Consider the following 18,834-nt stretch of genomic DNA (forward strand, 5'->3'; position numbering starts at 1 on the left):
CTCTAGACATCTATATGAAGTTAGTTTCTATCAGGCGACAGGATCCCAAGCTCCACCACCGTCTATATGTCTGTTGCCAACGTAAACGGACAAATGGAAGAATGTGGGTAGTGCGGCTTTGACATTGTTTGAAACTGACCTTTGTGTTGCAGGAGAAAAGAGCCACTAAGAACATCTCTGAGGCTGCAGAAAAAAGCATCAAGGCGGCTGTGGATCAAGACGGGTGATCCATGGTGTATCCCCCAACTCGGACACAAGCCGGGGAGTGATCGACCCTGACTGGGTCAAAACACAAAACACCCCAACGACCTTGGGTGCGTCACTGATGGGACGTCAAAGTCGTTTTTGACAACAAACTGAGAGTCAGGGAAAAAGGCTTTGTAAAGCATAGGGGAGCAGCAGAGTTCAGGGTAGTACTCAGGTTCATATATCATCATAATAACAATTAACCTGGTCCTGATTGGTTGCATTTTGAGAAACATCCTGCAGCACAAATTCATTTTATTACCAACTGGAAAAAGTACTCTCGTCTTTTTAAATTCAAATTTGTGCTCAACTTTAATTTGAAGTTTTCTCTGGAGGAGGAGCTGAGAACACTGAGTTCAGCTCTGTTGTTCCCAAACAATCTTCCTAAGTAGAGTTGTAATTCAAGCCTCGCCAAATCTTTGATGAATCTTTAAGTGGCAGGTGGAGAGGGGAGGCTTTTCTGCACTCAACCACCTGGATGCTCCACTAACTCAAAGCGTTAACTAATAGAGTGCGACATGGCCTCCATTTAGCAGACGAGAGGGAAACGTGTGGTGCGAGAGGAGGAGAAGAGGTGGAGTGTTGTGGTGGTGGTGGGAGGCTGCAGTCACCAGGGGGCCTGTGAGAGTGGACTGTCACTGGGACTTAAACAGAAAATAGATGAGAGTTGGAGAACAGGGACGTGGACGGAGTGAAGACTGAATGTTTTCTCTGCATTGAGGCTCCTCACAGCTTTTTAAAGACACGTCTGTGGTCGGGTGGACAGACATAAAAACCAGGTTTTCCCAGAGGTCAAATGTGTCTGTGTCTGTTTGGACTTGTTGTTGGTTTGTTGTCAAACTTCTTCAGATTATTGGAATTGGCATTAACACCATGAACTGTTTTTAACAATTATATCACTAGATCACAGACCTCCACCAAGGCCCAACTTTCCCCTTAAATCCCATCAGGCTGCTCACACTCATCGATATCAGTTCCATAAATGTGCCTGATTTTTTTCATCAAGATCTATTAATCAGACGTGTGATGCAACCTCTGCAACTTCAAACGCAGCAGCTAAAAAAATAGCGAGAGATAATCTGTTTAATGTCGAGACAGCTTCTTCCCTGTAACCAGACTAAATCAATTCATGTTGTTATTTAGGAGCGGCACCGAGGGGAAGCTGGAAACGTTTTACTCAGAACTTAACATCTGTGCTCGCTGACGTCCTGAGGAAACGGCCGAAGTCGTCTGAATGACATCGTGTCAAGGACGACGACGTTTCAAATCAGACCTCAATCAACCTCAACTTAGAAACAGAATCTATAGAAGAGCTATCAACAGCAGGTCTTACTGAGGATTATGGTTCTATGTTTAAGTTGCTCTCCTCGTGAACTCTGATTAGAAAAAACCTTTTCTTCACTCTGCATGACGAATCAAGTTTTATCCTGCAGGAGAAATACCAATCTGTACAGCTTAAACTAAAAAGGACTGTGTCAGAGTAATGACTGAGCAGTTTTCCTTTCTAAAGGTGTCCTGTCATTGAAGGAAATAAAAACTGCTCTTGAATAATTGTGCAGATGGTTTGTTTCCCTTTTCGAACATAAAATCTGAGAAATTACCACGAAACACAAAAACATCACAGATTGAAAAACGAGACAAATTCATAAATTCAGGATTAGTATAAATGCATTTGAATTTAAAGTAGTTTAAATCTCTTTAAGGTCGTCTGTTTGTATTATTCATTCCTTAACAGAGAAAAAACCCTCGGCTCTGTGAAACAACTTCAGCAAAACATATTAACATCAAGGTGAAGGAGGCAGATTCATGGTCGTGTGTCGTAGCTACGGCGTAGGGACGCATGGGGCCTACGCCATTGTGAGCATTCACAGTTGTGCGTAGGTGTGTGTGTGTCGCTATGCAATTACACTACTGAAACGCGAGTGGCCATAGAGCTTCTATTCTACTGTGTTGAATTTCTTTTGTTTTCCGGTGCGCTTATTTACAAATTCTCTGGCGTCTCTGTTTACTTCATTGTTATCATGCTGGAGCTGAACGATGTTTAAGAGCAATTACCTTTTCTGAAAGAACTGCAACGAAGAAAAGAAAGAGATCGGAGGAGACGCTCTGTACGACCGTTAGACCGAGTGAGACGAAGCAGGAGATTCTGGAAATACTGTCAGCGTGAAATGCGATGCTACCAAGCGGACCAATCACAGCTCCTGCAGTCTGCGTCACCTCGATGCGTAGTTACATTTTTGGGGATGTGCATGTCAGGGTTCGGCGTAGGCTTCTGCGTTACTGTTCAATTCTATTCAACGCAGAAGCATTAATTTGGCTTTAGCCTTTATCCCACAGCCTCCTCTCCCTCCACCTAAACATCGGCTTTTCCAGCCTGACTGTCGTAAATCTGTGCTCTGAGCTCGTGGGTCATCCGTCCCAGCGACAGACTTTGAGAATAGTTTATAGAAAAAGCAAATTTTCTCCCTGATTGTTTAATTTGCTGTTGTAGGTCATGAAGAGGCAGCAATAATAAAATAAGACCATTTTATAACCTGTTAAAAACTCCTTGTAGGGACTTCAATTCAAGGTGTAAAGTGTAAAGCAGATAGAGCTTTAGGATTTCTACAAACTTTACCTTGAAGAGTTTGGATCCAGGTCAAAGAGACATTTTCAAAGGAGTCAGAGGCATCTTCCGCTAAGCACACAGATCTCAAACCCTCACACATGGATTATTAAGAAGAGCATTTAGAGCAAAACTATCGAAATTCCTTCTCTGACAGTGGCTCCGAGAACACAGAGCTATGCACCTTTTACTGCAAAGTACAGAGCGTAACCAGTAAGACCAAAAACCCCTGATCTGAGATGACTTCTCCAGTTATCGTGAAACTTCAATGGAAGCGGTTGAGCCTCCTTGACTCCTGCGCCGCTCGGGGAGATGCCAGGCGCAGGGCACAGGCAGCGCTGAATCTTCAATGAGGAGCAGCAGCAACCCGGGAACAGTGGGAAGGCCAAAGAGCGGCCACATCCAGAGCCAGCTCTCCCCGCCGGCTCATCCATCAACTCCCCGATGAACTGTCACACTTCACAACTCTCCGGGGTCCACACAGGCTCGACCCCCCCACCCCCCCGCCCACCGACTCCCGTTGAGTCTATTGAGTTCCTCCCTGCTCCGTCAGTTCATTTTACCCCACTCACTTGAGTTGTGTTTCTCTCCCTGACTTTAACTGTAACACCCTGTTCCCTGGAGAGCGGAGCGTTGTAGAAAGAGGAAACAAACAGGGCCAGTGTCGACGTCAAGGGAAAAACAACAAGATGGGTTTGGGACACAGAGACATAAAAGGGGCCACTGGGAAAACAAGGGACCAAACGAGGACCCCCCCCCCGATGAGATAGAAACCCTCTTATATTTGACACAGCCTATTTTCTTTATAGTTTATAGTTTTGTGAAAGAACAACACAAGAGAAATGTCTTGGAAAGATATCGGACATGCATTCAAAACACTGAACTCCCTGATATACTGATCATTTGAATGGATGAATCTGGAACCTTTTTCAAAAAACCCCTGGTAGTGTTCAGTCGATATCAAATTTCAAATTACAGCATTTTGAGCTTCAAAATTCAAGCTGCGAGAGAAGCAATCATTGGTTCCTGAGTGGCACATCAACCCACAGCCACTGGGAACCACGTCTGTTTTCTTATGTCGACACATTTCAGCAAATAGGTATTTTTCTGTGGTCGTTAATCAGAGTCTGGTATTTTCTGTGTGGGAGAATTAAATCAATAAAAGCTATAAATTGAAAAGTGCATTTAGTCGGTTGCTCACCTGCAATAGTTCAGAAACGTCAGTAAATTAAATTGTGTTTCAGTATTTGGTAGATTATTTTCACCACATCATGCGACACATCAGCGCAGCATGTTGTTGATTTGTGGCGTTTTCACGTGTCACTGATCTCGGAGCAGGTTGTGTTGTTTGCTCTCATGTTTAAAATTCTACAACTTGACTTGATGTGACTGAACATTGAAAGAAGGCGACACAGACACATCCTGTTTACTGAGGATTTACATGTCAACACATGCAGCCGCACCAAGATAATCTAAAATCCACAGCAGAAAGATTGTTGTGTTTCTTCGTCTTGTTTTTTTTCTGCACAACAAAGTGAATCCAGATCTCTGGGAGGCATCACGATGTTTACACAGCAACACACATACGTCTTGTCTTGTTTTCACCCCTGTCTGTTTTTTTAAATTACATAAAAACTACGCAGCAGATTTCCACGAAAAACTGGTGGAAGGACGGGGACGTGGTCCAAGAGAGAATCCTTTACATGTTGGCAGGGATCTGGACAAAGGGGCGGATTCAGGAACTAGTTTCATCACTTTCTTTAACATGGCAAGATAAGGTGTGTTTGTATTTCACAGATTTCTCCAAATAATTAATGGATCTTGATGAGAAAATCAGGCATATTTAGGGGATTGATATTTACGTGTGTGTGTTTGCAATCCATATCCCAAAAATCATGATGAAATGTGGGTTCCTGAGTGGAAGAGTCTGTCGGCTTTTCAGATGAGTATTTTCTATGTGGACGCTGAACTTCTTCAAAGTCGATGTTTCCTTGGTTACACAAGAATAAAAGTACAACACTGAAGGTGGGACAGTTTTTATAAATTTAATATATCAATATATAGAGATATTTATCAACAGCTTGATTTCATAGAAACGTGAGTGAGACCATTTTGGCATACAGTACACATATTCCATGTAAGTACAGAAGTTGCTAAGTTTTAAACTCCCCCCCCCCCCGCAGCCGCCCCATCCCTAACCAATCCGCCTGTTAACCCCCCCCCCCCCTCCCGCAGACACGTAACACAGAAGAACAGAAAGAGTAAAAGTTTACAGGAGCACAAAACAAGGCACCAATAAATTAAAATGATAACCCCCCTCTTAAAAAAAAAAAAAAAAACGCACAACAACAAAATCTATTTAACGGAATTAAATACAGTATGAACACTAAAAATCTGCAATGCTGTTAAAAAGCAAACGAACGGAACAGACGGGAGAGAGAAAAAGAACAAAAGTCAAATAAAAACACTTTGGCAGATTATTAATTTTTAGTTACAATCAAGTAGTAAAGAAATCCAGTGCTCGTGTGTACAAATAAATTCATATATAGTCTACACTCCTTTTTACCCCAGAGGTTGTATGTACATCTTTTTTTTTTTTCTTTTTTACAGGTACATTTAAAACATTATCAAAAGGTTTTTTTGCTGTATGAAAACGTATTTACAAGTCAATGATTCAAAACCACGCGACTGGACCATTGGACTGCCCCCCCCCACCACCCACACCCCCACCCCCTCCTAAGAACGTTATCTCTTTACACAGTGCAGAAGGCTTCTTGAAAAGGTTTGTGCAACAAACAGCGTAAAAAAATGCCTGTCGTATGGCTGTGGAATGGACAGAGCCCCGGATGTTTTTTTTGTTTTTTTTGTAGATTTCCTTGCAGGCGATGACTCGTGGGTAACATTTCAATGGAACGCAGGTCGACATGGAAACAGAAAGTTTCTTCTATTTGAAGTTTTCCCAATGCGATGGAGTTTCAAAGCCACTTCAAAGGGAAAAGAACCTCGGAGATTTTGAGAATAAAGTTGACATTTGTGAGAAAAAGTCCTAATTTTAATTTTACAAGAATAAAGCCGTAAAATCATAGGACTAAAGTTGTAGTTTTAAGAGAAAAGGTGATAATTTTACAACAATTTTATGATGAGAATTAAGTATAAATTCACAAAATAAAGTCATAATTTTATGAGAATAAAGTCATAACATTACATTTTTTATGTTACGTGTCATTTTAGAAGGTGAACATCAGAAGATCAGCCCCTCGTCTGTGTTAAAATAAGGAATGTGGAGCATCTTGTTGAGTTATACTTAGAAATAACGTGATCTTGTTACATTAGCACCATTTTATCAAAGTATCAGGACTTTGAAAAGGTTGTGCTTAGAAGAAAATGTTTGGTAGTTGTTGCCCACAGGGTTATTGCTGGTTTCTCAAAAAACTGTGAGATTGGTTACATTTTTGGGGTCCAGAATCTATCTTTATCGTTATTCTTGTTTTTTTTCTCATTAAAGTCTAACATCGTTCTCGAATCTCAAGACTTTTTCTTCTTCAATAAAGCCTCAATATTCAGTCAACAAACCGTTAAAGTAAAATGTTCAGATCCGTGACAACACCGTCATTCATCAAAATGTTACCTCTGCACATCATCGTCCTATCACATGAAAAGATTCACACAAACAAGATTTTCACAAACTTCCCCATCATCGTCTTCTCCCCCCCACACCCCCCCACCCACAGAACTTCCATTTTAGACTGACAGGTAGAAAAATGTAGGCGACTGAACACGGCCCTTCAAGTAATCAAACATCAAGTAGATCAAATATATGAAACTGGGAATGGTCTGGTGAGGAGAAAGAGAGAGAGCATCAACTACAAATCACTTACAGACTTACCAAAAAATTCACATGATAATACGAGGAGCCAGTCGGTGAAGGAGAGTCACTGGGTCAACGAGAGCTCAATGCCAGCGGAGTCGAGTCAATGAGGGTCCAGAGTGGAGCCGGAGGAAGGCGGGCGGCTCCTCCTGGCTCAGCGTCGCTCTTTTGTCTGTTCGCTGGTTCACAATTGGGAGGTTTCTCAGCTCTGGGGCTTTCCTTGATATTTTTGTGTTCCAGGTTATTTCCTACAGTGTCCCCCCCCCCCCAATTCTTCCAGTATGTGTGTCTGTCCAACCAAAAAAAAAACAAAAAAAAACACAATAGCCCTTGCCAAAGGAAAGATGGTGGATGGCTAAAGATGGAGATGGGAGGGGGCGAGAGAACGAGGGTCCACAGAGGAAGCAAAGCTAAACTTCAGTAGTAAAACAAGCACAGACGGAGGTGAAGCTTGGCAGCTGGTGTTAGGTTTTTTTTAACAGCGCATGAGGAGGTGAAGTGATGGAGAAACGTGGAGGATGTTCACTGCATCCCTGTAAAAGCAGCGCGAGCGAGACGCTGCTCGGTAAAGATTAGACGAGAGCACAGGGAGAAGAAAGGATGAGCAGCAGGACGGTTAAAAACACGGAACACTATAATTACAGCGTGTAATTACTTTAGATAACGGGTTATTAGGACTGTTAGTATTTGATTTGATCGGCTAATAACATGTAGCATCTTTCTCCATAAAATAAAACCGTGTCAGGGATGATAGGACTTAGTTTGACCTGTTGTTAAAGCAAGCAGCCTACCAAACAGTGGGATGTGTCAGGAACACCCCACTGCTTTGGTCATGCATTAGTTTCAATATTCAGATAATCAGGTCTCACTAACTACTGAATTTTACTGAACAGGTGTATTTCATGCATCCTAGTCCATCCATAGCTAAACGTTAGGGGTTAGGGGTTAATGTTATCATGATAATCTTTGAACTTGAGAACTGCTGGTGCAACTGGCTCGAAATACAGATAGACAAAGTGTTTAAAGACCTTAAATCTATCATAGATGCACTTGCTACGAGTCAAATTTGCCAAACTTCTTTATATTCCTGGTTCAGTGTTGAGTAGCTTTGTGCACGATATCGTGTTTCAGGTTGCACACGGGTAGAACTGACTGAAATAGCAAATAATTAATGAAAAAATCGACCTAGTGACAAACATATACAACAAAGTACCTGTAGCACGAGTGAATAAATCAACACAAGTAGATAAATTCACCTCTTTATTACTCGAGTGCTGAAACTGATCCGTACAGCTGTTGTTTATGGGGTTGACCCTCAGTCAAACAATGATGCTGATGACATTAGAGCACTGATTAGTGCCTGAACGCTCCATGTAAACACAAACCAGAGAGGGAACGTTCACAGCCCGTCCTCCACCACCACTACAATTACCAGCCTCTGTATAATGACTGACGAAAAAAAAAAACCTCTCTTGACTTTTTCAGCGTCCTCCAGAGCTCTCAAGGTGGCCGCAAAAATGAATCAGCCAATCTGTCTTCACACTGTAGCAATAATAACTTCTCCACAACGCCACGCTCACCCACCTCAATAAATAAAGCAATTTATTCCCCTGACTCCAAACCATTCAGTGTGGAACTCCATTAGACCTGAAGCAAACATGGTCACAGGGGGGGGGGGGGGGGAAGAGAGAGACTCAGCCCAGGGTTTGTAATTTATTTAATTTCAAATTCACAAATATATCGTTTTTTCTGGACAGAAATATCTTCATCTCTCCTTCCAGATGAGATTTATATGAAGAGACATGAAATTGTGAGCGTGCAGAGTTTGCACCGGAATGGAGCCGTGTCCCTTTAAACTGTTTTCAGGCTCGTCAATCCTAAATCCTGCCTGCAAACAAAACACTGCAGGAGCCCATGACTCGGGTCCAGGATCCTGCTGAGCTGAGTCACAGTCTCCTCCACCATGTAATGCTTTTCACTTGGCCTCATCTGCACAGGGTGAAGACGAAGGGAGATGGCCTTCCCCTGGCGCTCAATCCTCCGCCGAAGAGGACGACCGTTTGCCCGACGCGTACAAGACGTACAAATCGTCTACTGTGTCATAAAGTGAGAGAAGAGAGGAGAGGGCCGTCCTTCTGAGGGGTGTGGCACAACATCAGCAGAAATCTGACAAAATAAACAACTCGTCTTTCGAGCTCAAACCTGTTTGCATATGGTACAGTCTAAATCCTGGCACCTATTTCCTGTCCAACTTAGTCTCTTCCTCCGTGGTGGCTACACGAGAATCTACGCTATGAAAAACCTTTCGGCCCTTTAACTGCCTTTGTGGAAAAGGGGTAAATGTGTCTACTCTGATGAATGTATGCATCTATACTGAGATGTTAAAAGACGGGAATGTTTGCACTACATTGCTTCTGTCTTTTTCTTTTCATTCAGTCATACATCAGGTTGATCATAAGATAAACGATGAGTCAAACAGAAGCGCTCCTTAGCCCAGCTCAGCCGAAATGCACCACTGTTCAGATTGGTTACTCTCAGAATGGAAGACGAGTCTATGGTTAGAACAAGGAGAAACAGCCCTGTATCATATTTAATGCATTAAACCTGTGCTTGACATAGTGAGAATGTCCGTCATGGAGACTAAGTGACACCCAGAATGGGAAGACGGTCAATTCTCCATGACAACGTGTAACAGCGACCGTGTTATTCCGTCCTAACGGCTTCTGGTAATTCACTTTTACAACACATTATGAGCAATTATTGCCATATTCAATGGGCATGAGTTCCATCTGGCTCAATGGGCTGGAAGCGCGTCTGTGGCGAGCCAGAGGAAGATCAGCTCTTTATGCTGGTTTACACATTTTCCTCTCCTATCCAGCTCTCACATCAAATCAGCGCTGGGCTCAGTCAGCCTCGGCGAATTAGTCATCTGTTCGTATGAAACAGGAAGGCCCGCGACCACGATGAACAGTAACCCCCCCCCCCCCCCTCCTCGCTGACACCATCTCATCCAGAAAACAAACGTTGTTAAAAAGGGGGACGAGAGATGAGGCAGATATCAGGCTCTGAGTCGTCGAAGCCAGCGGTGTGCAGCCACTGAAACACCGGAGGATATTTAGAGTGCGCTCAGATTCAAACTGACTGTGGTTGAAAAAAAAAAAAAGTAGTAGTATTAGAGGCACAAATACAGCAAGAAAAGATACACTTAGCAGATATCTATTGCTAATAATATTCATATCAGTAGTTTAACAGAATATACACACGTTCACTTTGTCTCCATTACTTCTGCTTTTTCCTGCTCTGTGTCAGAATTAGAGATTTCATGTCCAAACCCAAACAAGCCAGAGAGATAATTAACCAAGTCCAACCTGAACCTGCCAGGTATTCTGCGTTTTTGGGTCTGAACCCGAACCGATGTCTGAAAACCCCCATTACCGGCATGTGCAGCTTAAAACTAAATCAGAGAGTCCAAACAAGGTGACCTAACCCGACCTGAACCTGAATGTCGGGGGGTCGGGTATTCACCCTCTAGTCAGGATATGTAATGAATCGATTCTTCATTTCAAACAGTAAAAATAAAACCTGATGCAGTAGAAACCTCTGATTCCCTGACCTCGCCGTCTCAAACTTCATGTCCGATACTTCATTTCCTGTACTTCATTTCCTACATGATTCCAATACAGTGTGTGCAACTACGCATTTAAATGTACACAGATTCAACCGTTAAACAACAGAAAACATCAGAAAATCACGGACAGGCCACAGCAGAATATTTAAAACAATGTGTATTCATGATGGAGAGTTCAGCACATATCTGAAAAACAGTCCCATAAAGGTCTCTTGTCTGAAAATGAAACTTTACCTCCACGAGGTCGACGGTAGCAGATTCAAACACGAGCAAAACTTCAGGAACAAAGTCGTGAATCCTGACACGCTTCGCAAAACGAGTAAACAATCTCAAGTTCTTCATAAACTGTACGCATAGCGCTCATATCAGGGGAGAGGATTACCCATAATCCTTTGCCTTTTCTGCCCTGCTGCCTTTTTTGCCTTGAGGCACGACCCTCTGGTGGCACAAATCCACAAAAGAAGAAACATCCTCCTTTACTCTTTCACCCCAAAACAACCCCCCCCCCCATCTGTCTTATGTCTCCTTTCCCCTTGGCTATATTTATATTTCACATACAGTACGTTCAGGGGCGAATCTGAGGGGATGATATTCGCTCTTCTGTCAACTCACGATGTAAAAGAAAAATAACGTCCTTGCCTTCGAACTGCGTCTCCTTGGAACAAATCTGTTTTCTCTGTTGCACCGAGAGAGATGCTCAGAAACATATTTACAACAGCAAACGCATACAAATAAATAATCTGAGGAATTAAAAATATCCAGTGCTGGCTTCTTTCCCCTTGTACAGTGGCCAGCAGCCTTCTTATTTACAATGTGCACTGAGACTGCCGAATGAGGTTAGTCTGAAGGAAATCATCAAGCAGCATTTTTAGACACCGCTACTGCTAACGAGAGGCCGAGAGGAGAGGAGAGGAGCGGAAGCTACTAATAACTAGCACTAGAGGAAAAGTTTAGTGGCTAGTAGTGGTAGTAATGTTACCCCCAGTGGGAAGAGGGGGAGGGGGGGGGGGGGCGTTTCTGAAGTGTACGAGTCATCCCTGCTCCTTAAAGGCAAAGTGAGGACTCCTTATCTTTCTCCTCTGCGGTGGACTGGCCTCATTGCAGTGGTGTGGAGGCTGTGGTGAGAGGAGGGGGCCGTGGATGGGGCCAGGACGGGGACCGGGAGGGAGGGCGGGCTGCGTCCCACCCCTCAGGGATAGCCGTCATCCTCCAGACTCAGAGCCACGCGCTGCAAACAGCAGATAAAAAGACGGTTACCTCAGAAGGCTGGTGATGGAGAGAAAGAGAGAGAGAGAAAGAGGGGCAAGCGAGATAGAAAACAGAGGAAGCAAACAGACGCAGATTCGAGTTTAGGTGGAAGCCAGGAATTTAGTTTCTCTCCTCCGACGGCCCTCGCTTTCCCTGACCTTCCTCTTCACCCTCTTTCCCACCGGCCTCGTCTTGCTCTTTCCCTCCTTCTCTGGCTGTTTCTATGCGTCGAACGCAGGATGCATGCCTACGGCTGTAAACGTCTGGCCCACGTAATGCCAACCTGACTCCTCTGGCACTCTGAGTCGCAGCATTGCCACGGGAAGAAGAAAGAAAAAGGAAAAAGAGGAGGAAGCAAACAAGTACAAAAGATTAAATGACAATATCAGAGAGATTTGTAGAGGAGGTGGAGACAAGAGAGAGAGAGAGAGAGAGAGAGAGAGTAGAGTTCTCTCTCTTCAGTCTTTCACTCAGGCCGGTTGTTACTTCGACCTTGAATCTTAATACGACTCAGACGAGCACCTGTTTTGTGTGTGTGTGTGAGTGTGAGTGCGTGTGTGAGTGTGAGTGCGTGTGTGAGTGTGAGTGTGTCGGAGTCTGTCATCATGCCAGTGATACCCAGAATTCTTTGCCTCCTTCCTCTACGGAGCAACACAAAGAAATCTGTGTTACCATGCCAACCGATCAAAGCGCTACTCTCCCATCCCCCCCCCCCCCCGTAATCCCCTTTTAGCTGCCCCCCCGCCCGCTCGCTCGCTCGCCGATACTTAAAACCAACAAATATATTCAATAAACGTGTGGAGTGTCCTGATGACGAGTGCACTCTGCATCTAAGTGCATGCGAGAGCAAACCGCAGCTGGTGTTGTCTCCAGAGTTCGTATGAATACGCAGCTTTGTGCCTTAAAAAGATGAATATCTGCATCGATGGGAAATCAGGGTGGTCTGCAACTCTGCAACTGTCCTCGATTCGGATTCGTGTTCCCCACTTTCTTTTCTTTTTACGCTGTGATGAAATATAAAAGCTAAAATTCACATAAGGGACGGGCAATGTCATGGTGTTACTGTGCAAAACAAAAGTGTTATTATTCGCAGTGTGGTTTAATCCTGTGCTCTACTTGTCCTTCCTCCTCTGCGATGACTTTAGAGTCAGTCCTCTTCCTCCTCAAAGGCATCTCAACACTGAAATAACTCTGGCTCCTCTAATAAACAGATGCCACCGCGGCGCACACACCTCGGTTTCACTGCTCGGAGACAGACAGTCATTATCTAAGGCTCAGTGGCCCTTTAATGTATGGATGGCCCTCTGTTATTATTCTAGCAGCGAAAAACAGCACAGACTTTCCTCTTTGACGAGCGCGCTGCCTCGTGGCGCATATTTTCTGTCGTCTAGTGAGCGTGCCGGAAAAAAAATGTGATTCTTTCGCAGCTGCTTTTTGTAAACAAAGGATGAGATGTGCCTATTTGGTGAGTTTGGTCAGGAAACAGAGGGCCGACTACAAAAACATGTCTTCCAGGAACAGGACAAATAGATGTAGAAATAAATGGGACACCAGGTTTGGGGATGAGGCTTTGATAAACATATGTACTGTATGATTATGGTCTATGAAGGTGAATGATCATGGTGAGCTGGTGAAGGGCTTGTGTGTGTGTGTGTGTGTATGATTACGGCATGTGGACGTGTGCGTGTGCAAGCCTGGTCCTTCTTTCCACCAGGCCTACGTGTAACAACAAACAGGTTTCTCCAAACCCCAGCGCATCCTCCCATATCTCAAAAAATACTCCTTCACTTCCTCCGCAGATCCTCTCATTTGCCGCTGGAGAGCATCGGCGCCCCTGAGTACCAGTGAGAGTTGCTGTCTGTGACGCCGCCCCCTAGCGGCAGCGCTATGAACGGCTGACTGTGGCTGCCACTCACTGCTGGGTAGACGTGGCCGATGGACTCGCTGTGTCGTCCGATGTGGATCTCGTCGTCGTCGTCCTCCGTGGTTTTGCGGTACACCGGGTTGTCGAAATTCATGCTTTTGGTGTTCTTGCGCCGCCAGTTGCGCCAGACCAGGTAGCCGCCGGTGCAGAGCAATCCGATGACCACTGTGGCAAGGATAGGGACTGCATGTGTTTAACACACACAACAACAACAACACACGGCGGGAGCGTTAACACAGCCCAGGGGACACAGAGCGGCGCTTTAAGCACTGTTTCACACACAAACACACAAACACACGTTCCTCCAAGTTCTGAGGGCTCATTATTTTCTGACTTTGATTTTCAAGTAAAATGAAATGTAACCCGTATTTGGAAGGGGAACGAAATCAAGGAAAAAGGTGGGCGACTATCACTCCCTCTTGTGTTTGAAGTGAAGAAGCAGGTTCTGGTTCCACAATCCTTTGCTCTAGTCCATATAGGGCGTTAATATAGTATTATATCATATGTAATATAGTATAAAGCACCCTAAATTTAGTTTTTAATTACTTTCTACATGAAGAATTCAGTTTCCATCAATTATCTAAAGAATAAAATCTGTGTTTGTTTGTATATTTCGTTACAAACTGGAAAGATGGCTAAAACAATGAGCCTTCATTTTGCAGACATACATTATATTACATTCCATCAATTATACAGAATGATCAAAAACAAACAAATCCATGCACAACTAGCAAACGATAAATGCCTGCATGCACTGACACACACACACGCACACACACACTTTGATTAGACCTTTTAGGCTTTTTGAATAAAACCCCAGCAGCTGTTATTAGCATATTAAACCAGTGCTGCTACACTGAGGCAATGATTTATAATTTTGCACTCGCCTGAGTAAATAAAAATTAAACACTAACTGCAGACGGTCGGACCGAGGTTATGGGAGGAGAATGGACAAGGGGGGGGGGGAGAGACTATGAAAGGATGGAGAGGAGAGAGAGGGTTGCGGGGCGGTGGAGGTGCGTGGGGGTTGGAGGATTTGAGATAAGCTCTGTCTCTCTCCTCTCATTACCATATCAGCATGACTGCCAAGCTGCCCTGTAGGACCCTTGTGCATGTGTACGTATGAGTGGATGTGTGTGTGTAGACGGGGAGAGAGAGAGAGAGAGAGAGAGAGAGAGAGAGAGAGAGAGAGAGAGAGAGAGAGAGAGAGCAGCAGCCAAACCAGATGTGTGTCAATGAGGAGAGATAAAACAACTGTGTGTGTGTGTGTGTGTGTGTGTGTGTGTGTGTGTGTTCACATCCATACATGTGTCTGCATCAGCAACATAAGCCCCATCTAATTGCTCTTTTGTTGGATAGGCACTTGAGATCCCTGTAAGCACGGGCTGGAAACCCCAGATCTGCCTTTGTTCTTCTCTAACACACACACACACACACACACACACACACACACACACACACACACACACACACACACACACACACACACACACACACACACACACACACACACACACACACACACACACACACACACACACACACACACACACACACACACACACACAATAAGAATTCTCCCTGGTTTAAATAAAAAAAAATCAGCTTTTGTATCGTTTAAAACATTTTCACTCCAATTACAGAGTGGTACAACAGCCCTGCTTCAGCTAATAAGCATTGTCGGGGCTGTTGTTCCCTGGCGGAGGAGCTGTGGGTGGGCACGCTGCGTACGAAGGGAACGGAGGTGCAGAAATCCGGGCCCTGGCGGAACCTCCACCATAATTAATGTTTCCAAGCTGCCAAAAAAATGCGGAATGGGGGGATTTATGTGCCGCGATGGGGGACGGGTTGGGGGAATGGATTGGACGGGGTTAACAGTCTCTGCGGTGGTTTTAATGAGCTGGTATCTCAATCGTTGAGAATGAAAAGAGGGGAAATAACAGCGTCGCCATTCGTCGGAGTTCCCATAACTAATCAAAGTGTTCATATTAAGGATGAAAGAGATCTCAATTAACGCCATATTGCCACATACCGCTGCTATAAGGTCATTTGCACATTTAAATGATTTCTCGGTTAAGTTAGGCATGAATGTTTTACTTATTTCCATAAATTTAGATTTTAATCAAGAGCTAATAGAAAAGATTAACTTTGCCAAGCTGGTAACAAGCATTTCCCGTTGTTACGTCTCACCTTCATTAACATGGTGCAGTGATGAAACGATAATGTATATCCTGTTATTTCCTCGGTTGTAAATTTCCACTGCTCCAGGGCCAAAAATCACTGTTTTATCTCATTAATCCCCCGTTCAGCCCTTTTGATATTTCCTCCTTTTGCAACACTGATGTGTTCTCAGTCCGCTGGGTCACAGAAATAGGTCAGAGCACTGGATTGATAGAAGCGTGAGTGTAACGTACGATCACAACGGAAGCATGAGCTTAATGCCACAACAGCTGGTCGTGAGTTGAATTTTTCATTTGCTGAAATATCTCTAATAATGACAACACACGCACGCACAAACATCACCAACACGTTCATAAGACACTTCTTTTTGTTATAAAATCAAACAATAAACTCATTTTAAAATCAGTGAAGTGGGGGTAGAAACACACGGTGGCACACATGCAGGTACGGAAACACACACACACACACACACACACAGTCAAACACACATCTGCAAACACAAACGTACGGGACTGGAGCGACAAGCATGAGACGGAGCAGCGAGGAGGGAGAAGCAGGCAGGCAGAGAGCGGAGACAACAACCACACGGAGTCGGGTACTCACCGATCGGAATGACTATCCCCAGAACGGCGACTGTGATGTTGTTACCTATGAGGTAGTGATCACTCGCAGCTGAAGATGAAGAGAAGAAGAAAGAAAAACATAAAAACTCAGCAAAAAGTTCTGCTCCGGAGCATCGTCCCCCCCCCCCCGAAAGGCCTCGGCAGAGAGAAGAAACAACTTTGCTGCGTAGAGCATAAAAAACACACATGTATTTACATAATGTACGTGCAGAGAATGCATCGGATTTCACTTTCAAATGCTGATGAATCACATCGTGGCGTCTATGTAAATGCAAGGAGATGCTTTTTAATGTAAGAGGAGACAAATGCAATTTCAGCAAGCAGTGAATCATGTTCTGCTCAAAAGTAAATGTGGATTTTAGGAGGCGATACATTATAGAGGCGAGGTTTAAAACAAGCTGTGGGACTAAGGACTTAGAGACAAAGGGGACGTGGACAGAACTTGACCTGATGTGGGGACATTCGTTTTCTATGTCTTCATATTGTGAATGAAGACGATGCAAACACAGAGAGGATTTATTCTCCGCGTGCTCTGTGTCCTCACTCCCCTTCAACTCTCACCCTTCAGCAGGTCAGTGACATTAATCCTACACCTCCTGTTAGCAGCAGGCTAGTCATTAGCCAGAGTGTGATCAGATGGTGATAATAAGTCCAGGGAGGCAGATTAACAGAGATCACAGCTCCGACCCTGCACAGTAACTGACTCAGTGACTGAGTGAGTGAGGAAATGGAAAATACAATTAAGACACATTTTATAGCTCATAAAGGCAGATATATAGAGAATAAACTGCCGTCTGATAAACCCACATTCACACACGTCCGACATCTACCTTAGTGAGGACACTTGGCATAATGAATCCCCGAGCCCCTTATCCTAACCTTAACCATCAGAACTAAATTCCTAATTCTAACCCTTAAACCAAAATCTTCACCTCAAACATCCCATTAAAAGTGGGTCAGAAAGTGAGGACCGGACCAACTTTCCCAAAATGTCCTCAATCTGAACTAAGATTTTCTCGAGTGACATCCAAAGGGTCCAAAGACTCTAAACAACAGACAGAAGAGAAGAGAATAGAATCTTAAAAGGAGACATATTTCTATTTTGTGAGTTTATTCACTCGGAAACATATGTCTGTTATTTATTATGTGTAGGGGCTCAACTTATGTGCACAATTGCCCAGATGATTTTGTCATCTAGTTCTCTATGTCGGACCAAACGGAGATCACCTCTAAAGATATTCACAGTACGGCTCTTTTCATCATATCACTACAGACACAACGCTACAGACATACCTGCCTCAAACTTTAATTAACAGGCCTCCAAAATCCTGAAATCATACGGTTTGTCCCTCAGACTGTGTTTCTGTGCTTTGGTGCTAAAAAGAGAAACTCTTCACTTCATTAATCAAACCAAGGAGCCTCATTAACTTGAGATAAACTCTGGAATTGATTCCTGCACATTGGACTTGGAGAAATCTCCCCAATCCTTTGACAGCGCGACAGCATTTTGTTTAATGCTGCTTAAAGATTGATGAATATTACAGCCATGCGCACCGGCTGTTTTTTTTTTTGTTATCATCCATCCTGGTTCTACACGACAGCAGCCGCAGCACCGCACGTGTGTAGCAGCTGATGCCGGGCAAACTCAACAGTGTGCGCCGAGTTAGAAATGATAACACATGGCCCGTGGGTTTGGAAACACGCCTCGTTCATGCCCCATTTTCTCCTCCGTGTCTCCTCCACCTCTCATCTGAAGAGCGCTTGTGGTGGGACGAGGAGCCTGACAACTTCAGAGGAAACATGTTCCTGCCTCTTAGAAATTCTTTAAAAAAACCAGTTTCACCGGAGCGATGAGACCAGCTGCAGCAGCCATTCTCTTTAATTCCCAAGAAATCACTTTCTCTCCTTCCTCTTTTTTTCCGTCCTGTCGCTTCTTATCCTTATAAACGTGTTTTCCCCCCCACAACAGTGTCATTTTCTTCCTCACTCCCGTCCTCCCTGCTCGAAGGCTGCACTGTCACGTTCCTTCCCGCTCCCTGTTTGTGCTTGTTCCTCTACGGCGTCTTTATTGTTTAACACTGTACCCTTTTTATTTAACAGTCCTTAGATTTACTTTCCCCGGCTCATTTTCTCATTTCCCCGTCCTCCTCTTGTCTCTTCCCTTTTCCTCCGACCCTCACACCCATTTAAAACTTCCATTATCCGTCCCCCGCTCCTCTCCCTCTACCTTTGTCATCCCCAAGCCGCTCGCTCTCCTGATTTCTCACTATAATGAGAAATGTCTCTGATGTAAATGCAGCATTGTAAAATCGGAGTTCAAACACAGTACAGCCGCTGACACTCTTTCTCACCAACACAACCACTGCTATCTTCTCCTCCATCTCTTATTCTCTCTCCAGCAATAGGGTGCGACATTCTAATAAAATACTTCTACATTGACGACATGAAGAAGTTGGTTTTATTGCTCTGGCTTTAAAAGGGCTGTGGGGCTGTTGACAAACAAATGATCGG

General features: G+C 44.2%; 1 protein-coding gene and 1 long non-coding RNA gene across 10 annotated transcripts in view; one reads left to right on the top strand and one right to left on the bottom strand.

Annotated features, from left to right (window-relative positions):
- Window positions 1–9,032: 9,032 nt before the first annotated feature.
- Window positions 9,033–9,868, top strand: LOC117759971. Its single transcript, XR_004613598.1, has 2 exons — window positions 9,033–9,337; window positions 9,384–9,868. It is a non-coding gene; the product is annotated as an uncharacterized LOC117759971 (long non-coding RNA).
- A 142-nt stretch (window positions 9,869–10,010) lies between these two features.
- Window positions 10,011–18,834, bottom strand: part of lrp8 (low density lipoprotein receptor-related protein 8, apolipoprotein e receptor) — a 169,236-nt gene continuing 160,412 nt past the window's right edge. For 4 of the 9 annotated variants that reach the window (XM_034582559.1, XM_034582558.1, XM_034582560.1 and 1 more), the window contains 2 exons: window positions 16,304–16,372; window positions 13,230–13,702 (listed from right to left, as the gene is read on the bottom strand). In XM_034582559.1, coding sequence (XP_034438450.1) covers window positions 13,401–13,702; window positions 16,304–16,372 — 371 coding nt within the window. In that variant the 3' untranslated portion in view covers window positions 13,230–13,400. Of the gene's footprint in view, window positions 11,576–13,229; window positions 13,703–16,303; window positions 16,373–18,834 lie in introns of those variants that run through there. The other 5 variants (XM_034582566.1, XM_034582567.1, XM_034582562.1 and 2 more) reach the window with 3 other exon arrangements.

Source organism: Hippoglossus hippoglossus, chromosome 4 (assembly GCF_009819705.1).
Source record: "Hippoglossus hippoglossus isolate fHipHip1 chromosome 4, fHipHip1.pri, whole genome shotgun sequence".
Taxonomy (NCBI): Eukaryota; Metazoa; Chordata; class Actinopteri; order Pleuronectiformes; family Pleuronectidae; genus Hippoglossus; species Hippoglossus hippoglossus.